The sequence below is a fragment of the Diaphorina citri genome, unplaced genomic scaffold (genome assembly GCF_000475195.1).
Source record: "Diaphorina citri unplaced genomic scaffold, Diaci psyllid genome assembly version 1.1 scaffold2201, whole genome shotgun sequence".
Lineage (NCBI taxonomy): Eukaryota > Metazoa > Arthropoda > Insecta > Hemiptera > Psyllidae > Diaphorina > Diaphorina citri.
The window spans coordinates 4,315-18,306 of NW_007379626.1; the positions used below are offsets into that span (position 1 = coordinate 4,315).

At 39.0% G+C, this 13,992-nt stretch overlaps 1 protein-coding gene across 1 annotated transcript in view; it reads left to right on the top strand.

The window, feature by feature from the left end:
• LOC113471248 overlaps positions 1-6,477 on the top strand; it is a gene marked incomplete at its 5' end in the record, with an annotated part of 10,518 nt that extends 4,041 nt beyond the window's left edge. The window contains one exon of the mRNA XM_026830249.1: positions 5,217-6,477. Coding sequence (XP_026686050.1) covers positions 5,217-6,463 — 1,247 coding nt within the window. The remainder of the gene's footprint in view (positions 1-5,216) is intronic.
• Between the last annotated feature and the right edge of the window lie 7,515 nt (positions 6,478-13,992).

Genomic DNA, 13,992 nt, shown 5'->3' on the forward strand with positions numbered 1-13,992 from the left:
CCCCTCTTTCCCCCCCCCCCCCTTAAACACATACTTTTCTTAGAAAGCCGTGAAGAAAAAACCTACCTTAGCACGTGTCAACAAATTGTATCTACCTATTTACAAAAATAAGATACAGGGTACTCATGTCAACACATGATGCCTATCTGAAAAATATAGGGTCCTGTCCACCAATGTCCCTCGACAGACTTACCTAACTGTAAAAAAGGGGAGAAAAAAATGGCCTATGGAAGAAATGTTACCATAGGTTATGGCCAAGTCTAATCTTTTATCTTTCATAAAATCGGGAATTCCCAAATCCAAACTTAATCCTGCCGATTTAACATTTTTTAGCTGTATTGTTTTGTACAATGCTTATGGTACCTGAGATCAATCAATGTGATTTCTCAATTATTTAGCCTTAAGATACCATGTTTGTTACTTACAATTACACGATGCGCATTTCTCAATGAACGATACAATGAACGATTTTTTAGCTGTCAACTACCTCGATACTGAGAAATCAATAAAAATCTTATATTATAAGAACGAGATCCATTCACTCATTCACATTTCATAGTTCACACACTGATCGCTCTATCTCGAGAACCACAACACCCAGAAAGCTGAAATTTGGTAGGAATATTCCTTTAAGGTCTAGGTTTGCAATAAGAAAGGATTTTGCGAAAATCTAAACCGATCCTGAGATATGATCAATTTTTGATCGCTAAAATCACCATAATAGTCTATAAGAACCTAGAAACAAGAAAAAAACCAAGCTGAATTTGGCTAAATCTAGAGCACAAAAAAAACTAACAAAGTTGTTTCACGAAAGTTCCTGGTACCACAAAACCCCCCAAACGACTTCTCGAGCTCCCTCGCCAAAGGTGACGGGGGGGAGTAAATTCCATCAAGGTGTCACACATAGCTTGCACACGCGATAAGAAAATCGTTTTGTAACAGATTACACAATTTGTATACGAAAAACGACGAGAGACATTTTGTTTCCAAGAAAGCGGTGGAACAATATTTGTGCCGAGAGGGCGGGTGTTCTTGGAACGAGGCCAAAAATTTGAAAATAAGGAAAAATGGGGGGGGAAGGATAGGAGGGAAAGAGATATTAGGTGGGGAGGTAGAAAGAAGGGCAGAGAGAGAGGGAGGGAGGAAAGAGAAATTAGGAGGTGGAGGAGAGTTGCAAGGAGAGAGGGGAAAGGAGGGAGGGAGAGAAAGGAGGAGGAGAAGAGAGAGATAAAATGATATCTACTTTCACTCGGGCTAAGTAGATTGAATTTGTATTCTTGTATACTTTCTTTCCATTTTCTTCTTCTTCCCCTCCTCCCACCTCAGAGGTTCTCAAACTGGGGGGCGTAAAGACAAATCTAGTCTGTGCGGTAGTAGGCCCTTCCCGTGAAAGGAAGAATGGACAAATTACATCCTGATAGAATCAGGAGGAATAAGTGGAATTTAGTGATTTACAAGTTCAATGGCAGTATCACCTATTAAATTTCAATCATTTCAATCTAATATTAATCTAACAATTCTGTCTGAGTAGTATATTGCGTCATTGTGACAATCCAAACTATGCGCAGCTCATCAATAAAATTTTAATTATTGTTTCTCTCATGTAAAGGTGCCACAATTTCCAGTTTAGATGCCTCCTGAGTGTGCATGTGCAAAGTTCATGCTTCAATATTATAATGGGTACATAATTAGGACAGGTGATTTATTTTTCTCATATGCTCTATTACTATGACTCTATGACACATCACATATGTTTGTGACTTTCTTGCCTAAAAGAATAGACTCATTGCCTCTCCTCTAATTAGCGTTTTCTCTTAATTTATTAATCCTTTATGAAACAATGTGCGTTTTCCACCTGTGACCTTCACGGTTAGCGTGTCAGTAAACAATTTACTGAAATTACCTACCAATGGCAAGTATAAATAGGGTCTAAAATGCCCTATCTACAGCAGTTGTCAACACTAATAGGGACAAAGAATCTAGTTTCTAATGGGTTCTATTGAAGTGTTGGTTTAGAGATCCTAGTTTTGAAAGGAGCTCTTGCTTGGGATCATGGGCTATAGAGTTTTCAAGGGGATGTATGCATCCCTATTCCCTGTGGGTCGTTTTGCTCCTGAATGTTCTGAGTACTTGGGGTAAGTGACGCTAATTAGTAAACTTTTGGAAAAGCTAGCAGCTCGCGATTGTCCAGATGTTGTTGTTGTAGCAGTGACAATTCGAATTCGAACACTTTATGGAGATTTTTTCAGAATACTTCATTGACATAGGATTAGAGTCCCTTTTTCCCAGCAGTTTCTTCGTTTGTTCAAAATAATATTAATAATAATAATGTAAATGTAAAAAAAAAATGTAAATGCAGTTTTTTTGTGTTATTATGTCACAACTTTGGTGCTCACTGCAGCATTGTAGGATTTTCCCAATAATTTAATAATCCTAAAATCCAATGTTTACCTACCATGCTGGCACCGGTCGCTATGCGCATTTATATGTCATAGCTACTCATTTCCCTCACGAGGCTGAGTGGGCCCCGCAACAGCCAGTCACGGAATCAATCATTTGTATGATACAAATTTCTTGACCCCGCCGGGAATCGAACCCGGGTCTCCCGCGTGCAAGGCGAGCGCAGTGACCACTACGCCATGGGAGCTGACTAAATCATTAAAGAAGCTAATAGTGATATGGGTGACACATAAACTAAATGCAAACTTGGAACTTACTTCGAATTCATTTTATTCTTCCAATAAAATAAATGTCGCTACAAAAATAAATAAAGCTACGAGAATAAATAAAAAATCCTGGGGACAGCCATTAAATTTCCCTACGAAAGCTCCGTTGTCAATTCGAGAAGCTACATTGTTAATACATGCTACACAAGTCTATAACTTTATAGAGATACAAGCTATGATGACAGCATTTCCCCTAGTGGAAGAGACGAGGGGAGGGGAAGCTGTAAAATTAAAATCTATTCTACAAACACTGAGAGGAGAAGAAGGAGGAGGAGGGGAAGGAAGAGAAGGAGAAGGGGGAGGACGAGAAGGAGGAGAAGAAGAAGGACGAAGAGGAGGAGGAGGAAGAGGCGTAGGTGGAGGAGGAGAGAAAAAGGACAGTGAAAAGGCGGTAGAGGAGTAAGAGACCGACGAAGGCAGTGGAAGAGAGACGAGGGGAGGGGAAGCTGTAAAATTAAAATCTATTCTACAAACACTGAGAGAAGGAGGAGGAGGAGAAGGAGGAGGAGGAAGAAGAGTATTGGAGAATAGGACGAGGAAAAGGCTGTGAAGGAGGAAGAGAACGAGGGAAGAGTATGAGGAGGAGAAGAAGGAAGATTAAGAAGAGGAGGAAGAGGAGGAGGAAGAGGCGTAGGTGGAGGAGAAGAGAAAGAGGACAATGAAAAGGCGATGAAGGAGTAAGAGAAGGAGGAATAGGATAGGGAGAAGAAAGAGGCGCAGAAGGACTAGAAGGAAGAGAAGAGGAGAAGGAGGAGGAAGATTAAGAGGAGGAAAAAGAGGATGAGGAGAAAGAGGAAGAGAGAACATTTTATTACCCAATGTAGAAAAAGACGGGAAGTCGAATCATCAACCCAGTGTTGGAGCACGGCTATGTAAAGATCTAAAAATTGTCTGCCAGCCTAGTTAGCTTAGTTGGTCTCCCTTGTAAGCGCTAGGCCGTGGGTTCGATTCCCGCCCGGGGCGGATTTTATCCTGATGGGATAATGTTCGTTCTCGGAACGGCTGGCTTTCTCCTAATCCTGTCTTCCTTCTCTCTTCGATTTTCGAGACGATAAGACCATAGCAGCAGTTACAGTTCCCTCTGTCAAACCTCTTAAAAAAAAAAAAAAATTGTCTGCCTTCAGGGACATCAACATTCAGTGCCCAAGAGAGAACTTTCAAAGTCCAAGTCCAACAATGGAATAGCTCGTCTCTAAACGGAATAATTTAGCTAAAAGTGACCTTTTGTGTGTTGCCTCTTATATTTTAACCTATTCTCCAGACCAGAAATCAAAAACTCAGGAGGTCTCTGAAGAAGAGGGTTTTTTTAAACAGAAATGACCCCTCCTTGATCTTTGATACTACATGTCCCTCACTGTCCTAGCTCAGAGCCTTAACAATTTTCAAACCTCAAGCCTAATTTTCTCCAAGTCATCTGCCATTTTTACTTTCTATTACTAATGAAAGTATTGTATTCGGTCTAAATTTTTAAGTCTACCCTCTGCCAAAGGCACAGCTCCGCCACTTGCCAAAGATGAGGCGGGTAAAAACGGCAACCGGGGAACATAAAAACGAAAAATCCGAGAAAGGCGGTAACGGCCAAAGAGTCAATATCCTTTTTATTTTTCAATTCGCAATAAAATTTGGCACACAAAATCATTGCTCTATCAGAAACATAAAGAGAAAATTTATCCCTGATCCCTGTAAGTTACATTGAGAACATTTATCCCTGTAACTTGCTCGGGAACATTTATCTGAACAAACTTCCAAGTTTTCATTTCCATTTTCCAATGTAAGGAATTTTCTTCCCTCTTACAGCCTCGTCTGCCCCCGGGGACCCTTGGAGCAAATGACTTGCCCCACTCCGACCCTAACCCCAACCTACTGCCCCGACCCTACCCCCAACCCCGACCTTACCCCCTAAGCGACAGCCTTCGGCCTCGGCTCGTTTTCTTACAAATGTTTTAAAAAAAAATTCCGACGGCAGTAAAGGGAAATCCGGGTCAAGGATTTTTCAGTTTCTTTGCTTCAATTTCGGATCCCCGTGGGGGGTCTGCGCAGGGCCAGGAAGTGTTTTTGCGGGATGGAGTAATTGCGGGAAGCGTGAGGCTTTTTGGGGGAACGGGGCAAAGCTGTTTTTTGTGCTCCATTTAGCATAAAATTAAATTCTTTGAAGAATAAGAAAACAAGAAAGCGTTCGATCTTTGAGACTTGAACATTGTACATAAACAATAAACAGGTCATGGTACCCTTTCTTTATTGCTAGCACAATCTTTTTTTCCGAGAACTAAAGTCCAATTAATACGTTTAAATGGTAATACTAGGTATGTAGAAGAAAACAATGTAAAATGCAGTGTTTAAGAAAATAAATGAAACTATGTTAGAAAATACAAATAAAAAGTACATGATTTTCCTTTGCAATGTAACCTAAAATGTGGCTTTTCAAAGCTTGACTTTTCAAAGAGGCCTTAAACTAATAATGGATAATATTTATCTTTTGCAATTTCACAGGGATCGAGGACAAGCGTGCAACTCCACTACTTGACACCAGATCCTTCTTAGAAGACTTTGACCGCGGCGATAATAACTTCAAACCGAATAACTGTAATAGAACTGCCCCAGTTGACAGAAATGGGACATTCGATAGAAGAGATTGTTCAAATGGAAACGGTTCTTCCAATGATGATTCCTTTGGTAGCAAGGACTCTACCAGAAGTTCTACCAGCAGAGATCAAGGCTCAAAGAACACTAATGGTTGTGCCAACAGAAATGACACTTACAGAACTGATTGTGTCAACAAATCGGACTCTTTCAATAGAACTGATTCTTTTGACAGCAATGATAGAAATGCCAGAACTGGAAATGACGATGGTTCTAGTATGAATGATTGCAGAAATGACGGATGTAACAATACCGCTTGTATAAGTAACAAATCAGATTCCTGCAGTATGGATAACTGTACCGATTATGACTGTAACAATGAACATGACTGTAACAATGAGCATGACTGTAGGAATATTGATTCAACGACGACTAGCACAAACGAAGACAACTGTACTAACCTTACCACAAAGTATTCCTTCAGTTCGATTCATTACAATAGCAGAACGAATTGTTCCAACGAAACTAACGACTTCAAAAGAAACTACCACAGAATTATAGACTTTGACAGAAGAGAAAGCTGCATCCAAAGAAATGGATCGTCTGCGGAAACTGACTCGAACACAATCGATGGTTCCTTCAGCGTGATTGATTACAACAGACCAAGTTGCATCGGCACGGAATATGACGGTAGCAGAACCAACTGTACCAACAGAAATGACGAATTCAACAAAAATGACCAGAACTGTACCTGTAGAGTTGTTGACTTTAACAAAAGTGAAAACTGTCGCAATAGATATGGAAGGGCAGCCAGAATTGACAATGACGGCCTCAACAAACCGTACTCTGTCAAAGGAACGTTTCCAACAGGCACCACCGCCAAAAGACGGTTCGACCCCATCCACTCCCTTGCTCTGGACCCGAGCGGCCGATATTTGGCCGTCTCCTTCCGGCATGCTCCAGTAATCGGCCTCTACCGCCTGGACATTGGGGTCAACATTGAAATTCACTCCCGGCATCGGCTCGACATTTGGCCTGCGTTTGGCCGTCTCGACAGCATGGACTTCATGCCGGAGGAGAACGCCAAGTCCCCCGACCTCACAGTTTTGACTCTGGCGTGGAATAATGGCGTTGTGCAGCACTTCCCCATCCTGTGAAAACCCCTGGTGACCTCTTGACCCGGAACGTTTCTGGAATTCTGGAGAGGTTGGCGTTATTTTCCACTTGAGAATTTACGAGACTTCCATTGTTGCACGTTCTGTTTTCTTTAGAATGACTTTTAGTAGATTCTTTATTAGCTTTATCTGAGTTTATCACTAATTTCTTTTAGCCGCTTCTTTATAATCTTTATCCTAATGTCTTTTAGTAGATTCTTTATGAACTTCATTGTTGGTGGTTGGTCTCAAAGCAACAAAGATAATTTTGGCAATAAAGAGTTCAGTAACTTCAATGTGCTCATCAACTTCATTCTCTCTTGTGACTTAGTAGATTCTTTATTAACTTTATCACTAATTTCTTTTAGCAGGTTCTTTATTATATTTATCCTAATGTCTTTTAGTAGATTCTTTATTATAATTTCATCAGTAATGTCTTTTAGTAGATTCTTTATGAACTTCATCAATAGTGGTTGGTCTCAAAGCAACAAAGATAATTTTGGCAATAAAGAGTTCAGTAACTTCAATGTGCTCATCAACTTCATTCTCTCTTGTGACATTTTTTTCTTCCTGTTCTTTTGATTATCTTTCATCAACTCTCTTAGCATAGGTAATATTCGCATTTAATAACTTTGTCAGTAACTTCTTCCATTTCTTCATTTCCACCAATTATAGCATTGTGCAATTTAAATAAATTGCATCAACTCTCTTAGCATAATATTCGCATTTAATAACTTTGTCAGTAACTTCTTCCATTTCTTCATTTCCACCAATTATAGCATTGTGCAATTTAAATAAATTGCCATCATTAACTTCTTCTATTTCTTTATTGTCTGTACTTGGATCAGTTAGATTTGCGTAATTATTCTTAATTCTTCTACCAACGCTAGTAATTTTATTATCAGAATACTATCCACTCTGATCTTTGTAAGCATCCTCAGTATATTTGTTGTAATTTTATCATGTACCATTATTATCTTCAGTAATTATCTATTGTTCTTTTAGTTATTTTCTTAGTAAACATTATACCATTAGTTTCTGGTATTCTAGCATGGAATTCTTCTTCAAATTTATTTATTGCGAGTTTTGTCATAATGATAATCTTCATTTGTAGTTTTGTAATAATCTTCATTACTAGTTTTGTCATAATATTCTGTCATTTCTTTAATTTTTGTTATCAGAATACTATCCACTCTGATCTTTGTAAGCATCCTCAGTATATTTGTTGTAATTTTATCATGTACCATAATTATCTTCAGTAATTATCTATTGTTCTTTTAGTTATTTTCTTAGTAAATATTATACCATTAGTTTCTGGTATTCTAGCATGGAATTCTTCTTCAAATTTATTTATTACGAGTTTTGTCATAATGATAATCTTCATTTGTAGTTTTGTAATAATCTTCATTACTAGTTTTGTCATAATATTCTGTCATTTCTTTAATCATCATCTTCTATTTCTTTAATCATCCCACTGATAACATCTTCTCCATTATTCCCCATTCCGACCTCAATATCATCCGATGTTCCAGCACGATCCTCATTTTCCATTTCATTTGAATCGTTATCTTTAACAACACCATTTCCTTTAATTTCTTCATAACTTCGATGTTGTTTATTTCCAAACTCATCAAGATGTCTGACGATTCTTAGCATCATTTCAACTATCGGTAAATCCTCAGCATTTTTATCAAGGGTTTCCGTGAAATTGCTTTCTACTGAGGTTCTTCCACATGTCTTGGGTGTATTATTTTATTTACGTATATTTGTTCTCTTACGAGTATTTTTTATTATTATTATTATTATTATTATTATTATTATTATTATTATTATTATTATTATTAATTATCTTTCTTCAACTCTCTTAGCATAATATTCGCATTTAATAACTTTGTCAGTAACTTCTTCCAGTTCTTCATTTCCACCAATTATAGCATTGTGCAATTTAAATAAATTGCCATCATTAAATTCTTTTATTTCTTTATTGTCTGTACTTGGATCAGTTAGATTTGCGTAATTATTCTTAATTCTTCTACCAACGCTAGTAATTTTGTTATCAGAATACTATCCACTCTGATCTTTGTAAGCATCCTCAGTATATTTGTTGTAATTTTATCATGTACCATTATTATCTTCAGTAAAAATTGCCTTTCTGATCCCTCCTTTTTCATTATTTTTCATGTGAATGTCGTTTGTCCCTCGATTTTTCTTTCCTTTTTTTTTACTTCTTTTTCGATCATTGCCAATATGTGGGGTTATGTATTCTGCTTCCGAGGTTTTGAGGTTATGTATTCTGAGATTTCGGAGAAAATTTGTGGTGAGGGGAATGAGAGCAGGAAAGGAAATAGAGTAAGAAAATGAAACGATTTATTATAATGGATTGTAAAAAGGTGGTTTTCTTGTTGTGGTAACAATGAAAAGAACCTTTGTGTGACTTCAAATTGACAAAAAAAGTTGTTGATTACTATTCTCATTGAAAAATTCCATCTCTCTCTCTCTCCCTCTCATTTTCCCTCTCTCGCTCGTACACACATTTGTTCGAGACACTCTCTCTAGCTCTAGCACATTTATAATTCCCTTTCTACCTTCCTTCTTTCTCTTTCCCTGTCTCCCTCTCCCTCGCACACAAAACATTTGTAATTCCATTTCTCTCTCCCTCATTCCCTCTCTTTCTCTCTCTTCTTCTATTTCTCCCTCTTTCTCGCACGCACTATTCTCTCACACACTAACACCTGCAACAATGCACGGAGGGAGGGAATCAGAAGCCGGGAGAGGGGAAGAAGCGAGAGAAGGGAGAGGAGGGGAAACGCGCTGTTTAAATCGATAGTGGCAACAGTGTAAAACAGAGGTTCCCAAACTTTTGAGCACTGCGTACCACCTGACAACTCAAGGTTCTTTTGGCGTACCACCAAACATCAATTTCGTGTAGTTTATGGATTAAATAAAGATATTATAGCGCCGCAGGCGAAATTTTTTGTTAATTGTAGTACGATGTCACAATTTTTTCGTGTATTGCTGATTGTAGATTTTTTCTCTCCCAACTATAGGGTGACGAGATTAGTCTTTTTCGTATTTACGAGACAAATGATAAAAAATTGGTTTTCACATCTCTTCGCGTACCACCAGAAATGCTTGTTCCACCGGCGCTTTTATTTCGTAGCAATGAAACGACTGCTACATTAGACGCATGTGATCTGTGTTGTAGCATGCCCATTCCGTAGCATGCCTCTCATCAGATGGGCGAGAAGAGACACAATACTTCCCATTTAGGTGCTACCACTTCAGCGTACCCCTAGTGGTACGCGTACAACAGATTGGGAACCTCTGGTGTAAAATATAAGTACCTCGTTTTTTTCCCTTCCACGAGTGTAAAAGCGTCGTCATGACAACACCGCTTCTAAAGTTTGGTGGGAAAAACTTTCAACTACGTCCGTTCTCTCTCTCTCTCTCTTTTCTCTCTCTCTCTCTCTTTTCTCTCTCTCTCCTTCTCTCTTTTCTCTCTCTTCTTTTCTCTTTTTCTCTACCTCTCTCTCTATCTTTCTCTCTCTCTCTCTCTTTTTCTCTGAGACCACTACCCAAGTACCCATGTCAAAATAATCTTCAGAAGGTAGGTACCCCTAATGGTCGAAAAGTCGTACAAATACGACAAAAACCGTACCTACGTACGCGTAACTGTCTGAAAGTTGATGAAACCGTACGCAGAGCTGTCAAGACATTGTCTAAAGTAAAAGTAACTGTCTGGTGGTCATTTCCCCAACATGCAGTTGAGAAATAAGATGGAAGGGCTAGTAACTCCTGCTTCCAACATTGATTACCTTTGTTAGTGCGTAGAACAAACCTTTCCCAAATGTTGCATTGTTTTATAGATACAATGAAAATTCTGAAATCTCCCCCCCCCCTTTCAAATTTTCTAAATAAACCAAAGACAATACCGTTTTCTATTGCCTATATTGAAGAGCAGGATTTTCCAGTGTGTGAGAAATTGCAGGTGGATAAGTAAGGCTAAAAACAGACTGTAGGGTATAGAGCTTAATGCTCCCCGCTCCATTCTGTTTTTAAGCCTTGGTTATTGTTTTATTACAAATTTTCATCAGTAAAATGGTTTCTTCAGATTAAATTGATCCCAAGGGCAAGATAAACCTAGAGTCTTAATACCCTTGACAAATGGAGTGTGTCTGAAGGCATGTGATGTTTGTGTTCCAATACACTCGACAAATTATAGTCATAGAAAATTTTCGGAAAGACTATTTTAAAAGCTGCGTCCACAGAATAAGTATGGTAAGGCGAATTCCCGTCGACAACAACTGGAACCAAGCATCAGGTAAAAAAATAACAGATTGTTCACAGTGCACGGAACGAATTTTTCTTCGTCGCGAATTTTTAGTGACAAATAAATTAGTGTGTTCACATTGCCAACAAAGAACGAAGCTAATACAATAGTCCGTCCCTTATACCTTTTTATTACTATTGTAATAATAAAGGAAGGACGGACTAAAAATGTGTGCAGTGTGAACAGGCGAAAAAATGGGATGAGACGAGGGAAAAATGGGGATGAGACGAGGAAAAAATGGGATGAGACGAGGGAAAAATGGGGATGACGACGAGGGAAAAATTGGAACGAGAGGGCGTATGAAGGGATGAATGGATGATGATATGAAAAAAATAGGCCACGTTCTATTTCCAGGATGGCAGGGACGAAATGAAAAGGGTTTAGGGAGAGGGACAAAAAAAAGGGGAATGTAAATTTTGAAAATACCGACCTAGGTAGTTACGTTAAAAAAAAAATGTAGAGGAAATATTAATAAAACCCTACGTGAAAATGAAAATTATTATGTATGACTTAGAAAAAAATCCCTTTGACTCGGGGGAAAAAACATGCTTTTCATTTCAAAATCTGTCAATGTCTTTTTCAGAATTTTGATGAGGATTTCAAGGTTTGATGTTTGATCGTACAGCTTTTTTTGGTGGGTTTATTAATTTTTTATGGAATATCAACACATCATATAGCTATATCGAAACAAACATCCTATATCTAAAGTATGTTCTTTGAATTTGATATTAGGGGTATATCTGGGATATCTGTCCTCGATGAAAAAATCAAAAGCCTTGCGAAAGTCCTGGAAAGAAGAGTACGATGGAGGGAGAGAGAGAGAGACAGGGAGGAATAGAGAGAGATAAAAAAAAACAGGAGAGAAAGGGAGAAAGAGATAAAAAAACAGGAGGGAAAGAGAAGAGAGGTAGAGGGAGAAAAAAAAAGAGAGCGAGAGATAAAAAACAGGAGGAAAAGAGAGAGAGAGAGAGAGAGAGAGAGAGAGCAAGAGGTGAAGTAAAAAAAAACTGGATTTAAAACTATTCAAAAAGAAAAAAAGATTAAATTTGTGAAATTGTTGAGGTTTTCGGCCACTCCCTATCCCACCCAGATTGGATTTTGAATGAAAAGTAAATACTTACTGAGGAGGGGAGAGAGAGATAAACAGTGATGGAAAGAGGAGAGAACAAGGGAGAAAGAGGACTCAGGGAAACGGGAGGAAAAAACAAAACAAAAAAGAAGAAGGCAAATAACAAAGAGAGGAAAAGAAACAGACAGTGAAAGAGAGAGGAAGAGAGAGAGAGGAATAGAAGAAGACAAATAACAAAGAGAGGAAAAGAAACAGACAGTGAAAGAGAGAGGAATAGAAGAAGACAAATAACAAAGAGAGGAAAAGAAACAGACAGTGAAAGAGAGAGGAATAGAAGAAGGGAAATAACAATACACTCTTTACTCTTCTTCTTCTTCTTCTTCTTCTTCTTCTAGCTCTTTCCTTTTTTTTATTCTTCTTTCACTTTACTTTTATCTCTTTTCAATAAATTCAAATTAGCTTGCTCTCTCATCTCTTCCTCTCTCTTTTTTTTCAACCTCTTTCTCTCCTCCTCTTTCTCTCCCTACGTCTATGTCTCTCTCATTCATTTCTCATTGCCTATACAACTTTTGTTGTACAGGCTATTGACATTTCTCTCTCTCTCTTTCGCTCTCTCTCTTTCTTCTTTCTCTCTTTGTCTCTCACTCTCTCTCTTTCTTCTTCTCTCTCTCTCTCTTTCTCTCTCTCTCTTTTCTCTTTCCATCTCTCTCTCTCTCTCAAGCGTCCTCTCTTTTTCGGGTTGGGTGGTAGAGAGCTCTTGTTTCCAATTTCTCATTGCCTGTACAACTTTTGTTGTCGCTATTGACATTTCTCTCTCTCTCTTTCGCTCTCTCTTTCTTTCTCTCTTTCTCTCACTCACTCTCTCTCTCTCTCTTTCTTCTTCTTTCTCTCTCTCTTTTCTCTTTCCATCTCTCTCTCTCTCTCAAGCGTCCTCTCTTTTTCGGGTTGGGTGGTAGAGAGCTCTTGTTTCCAAGGGTTAGGTTCACAATTTACCTATTGAATCTCCCCCTTCTCTCCTCTTTCCATTTCCCGTCTACCGCCCCTCTCCTCTTTCTCTCTCCTCCCCCTCCTTCTTCTCCTACTTTCCCTATCTTCTCCCTCTTGAATCTCCCCCTTCCCTCCTCTTTCCATTTCCCGTCTACCGCCCCTCTCCTCTTTCTCTCTCCTCCCCCTCCTTCTTCTCCTACTTTCCCTATCTTCTCCCTCTCTTACTTCCCCTCATTTTCTCTATTCTTTTTTCTTCCCCGTTTCTCTTCTTCTCCTACTTTCCCTCTCCTTCTTTCCCTACTTTCTATCATTTTCTCTATTCCCATTTTTTCTCCTTTGCCTCCCCTCCCCTTCTCTTCTTCTTCTCTTACTTTCCCTCTCCTCCTTCCCCTCATTTTCTCTATACTTATCCACCTCTCTCTTCTTTCCACTTTCCTTCACCCCTCCTCCTTCTTCTCCTTCCCGCCTCTTATTCTTCTCCTACCTCCACCATTGTCTTCCCCTCCTACATAATGCATATACTTATCCACCTCTCTCTTCTTCCCACTTTCCTTCACCCCTCCTCCTTCTTCTCCTTCCCGCCTCTTATTCTTCTCCTACCTCCACCATTGTCTTCCCCTCCTACATAATGGTCCATAGAACATAATAAGCTAGGTTATAATCGGATATGTCGTAACAACTTACCACTGACCCCAAATATATTTGTTCCCATTCGAGTGGTTCGGTGCCAGACTTGACTCAGTTTCTTCAAATTGAGATAATCAGACCTAAAGTTGGGCCAAATTTTCACACCCTGAAATGAAGTATTCCAGCAACATAGTATTTCATGTCATCAGACACTTGGAAACATAGTTGTCGATGCTGGGAACAGATATTTTTTAGTACTTCCTCCTAATGGAGGTAGCTCAAATTTGTGGGTTAGGCAAGTCTGGCACCGGACCACTCATTTGGGATCAGCGGGCGCAAATGGGTTAACGCTGGTTTTTACTATCAATTTTTATGAACGCCTGGTAACTAATTTGGGTATGCAATGTGCAAGACTCGCCGCATCACTTGACTCAGGGACCATAGGCGTTAATCCCAGGTAGAGCCGGAGCTGAGGTACATTTTTTCTACCTCATAAGGTACAAAATTTTCTTCCTATGG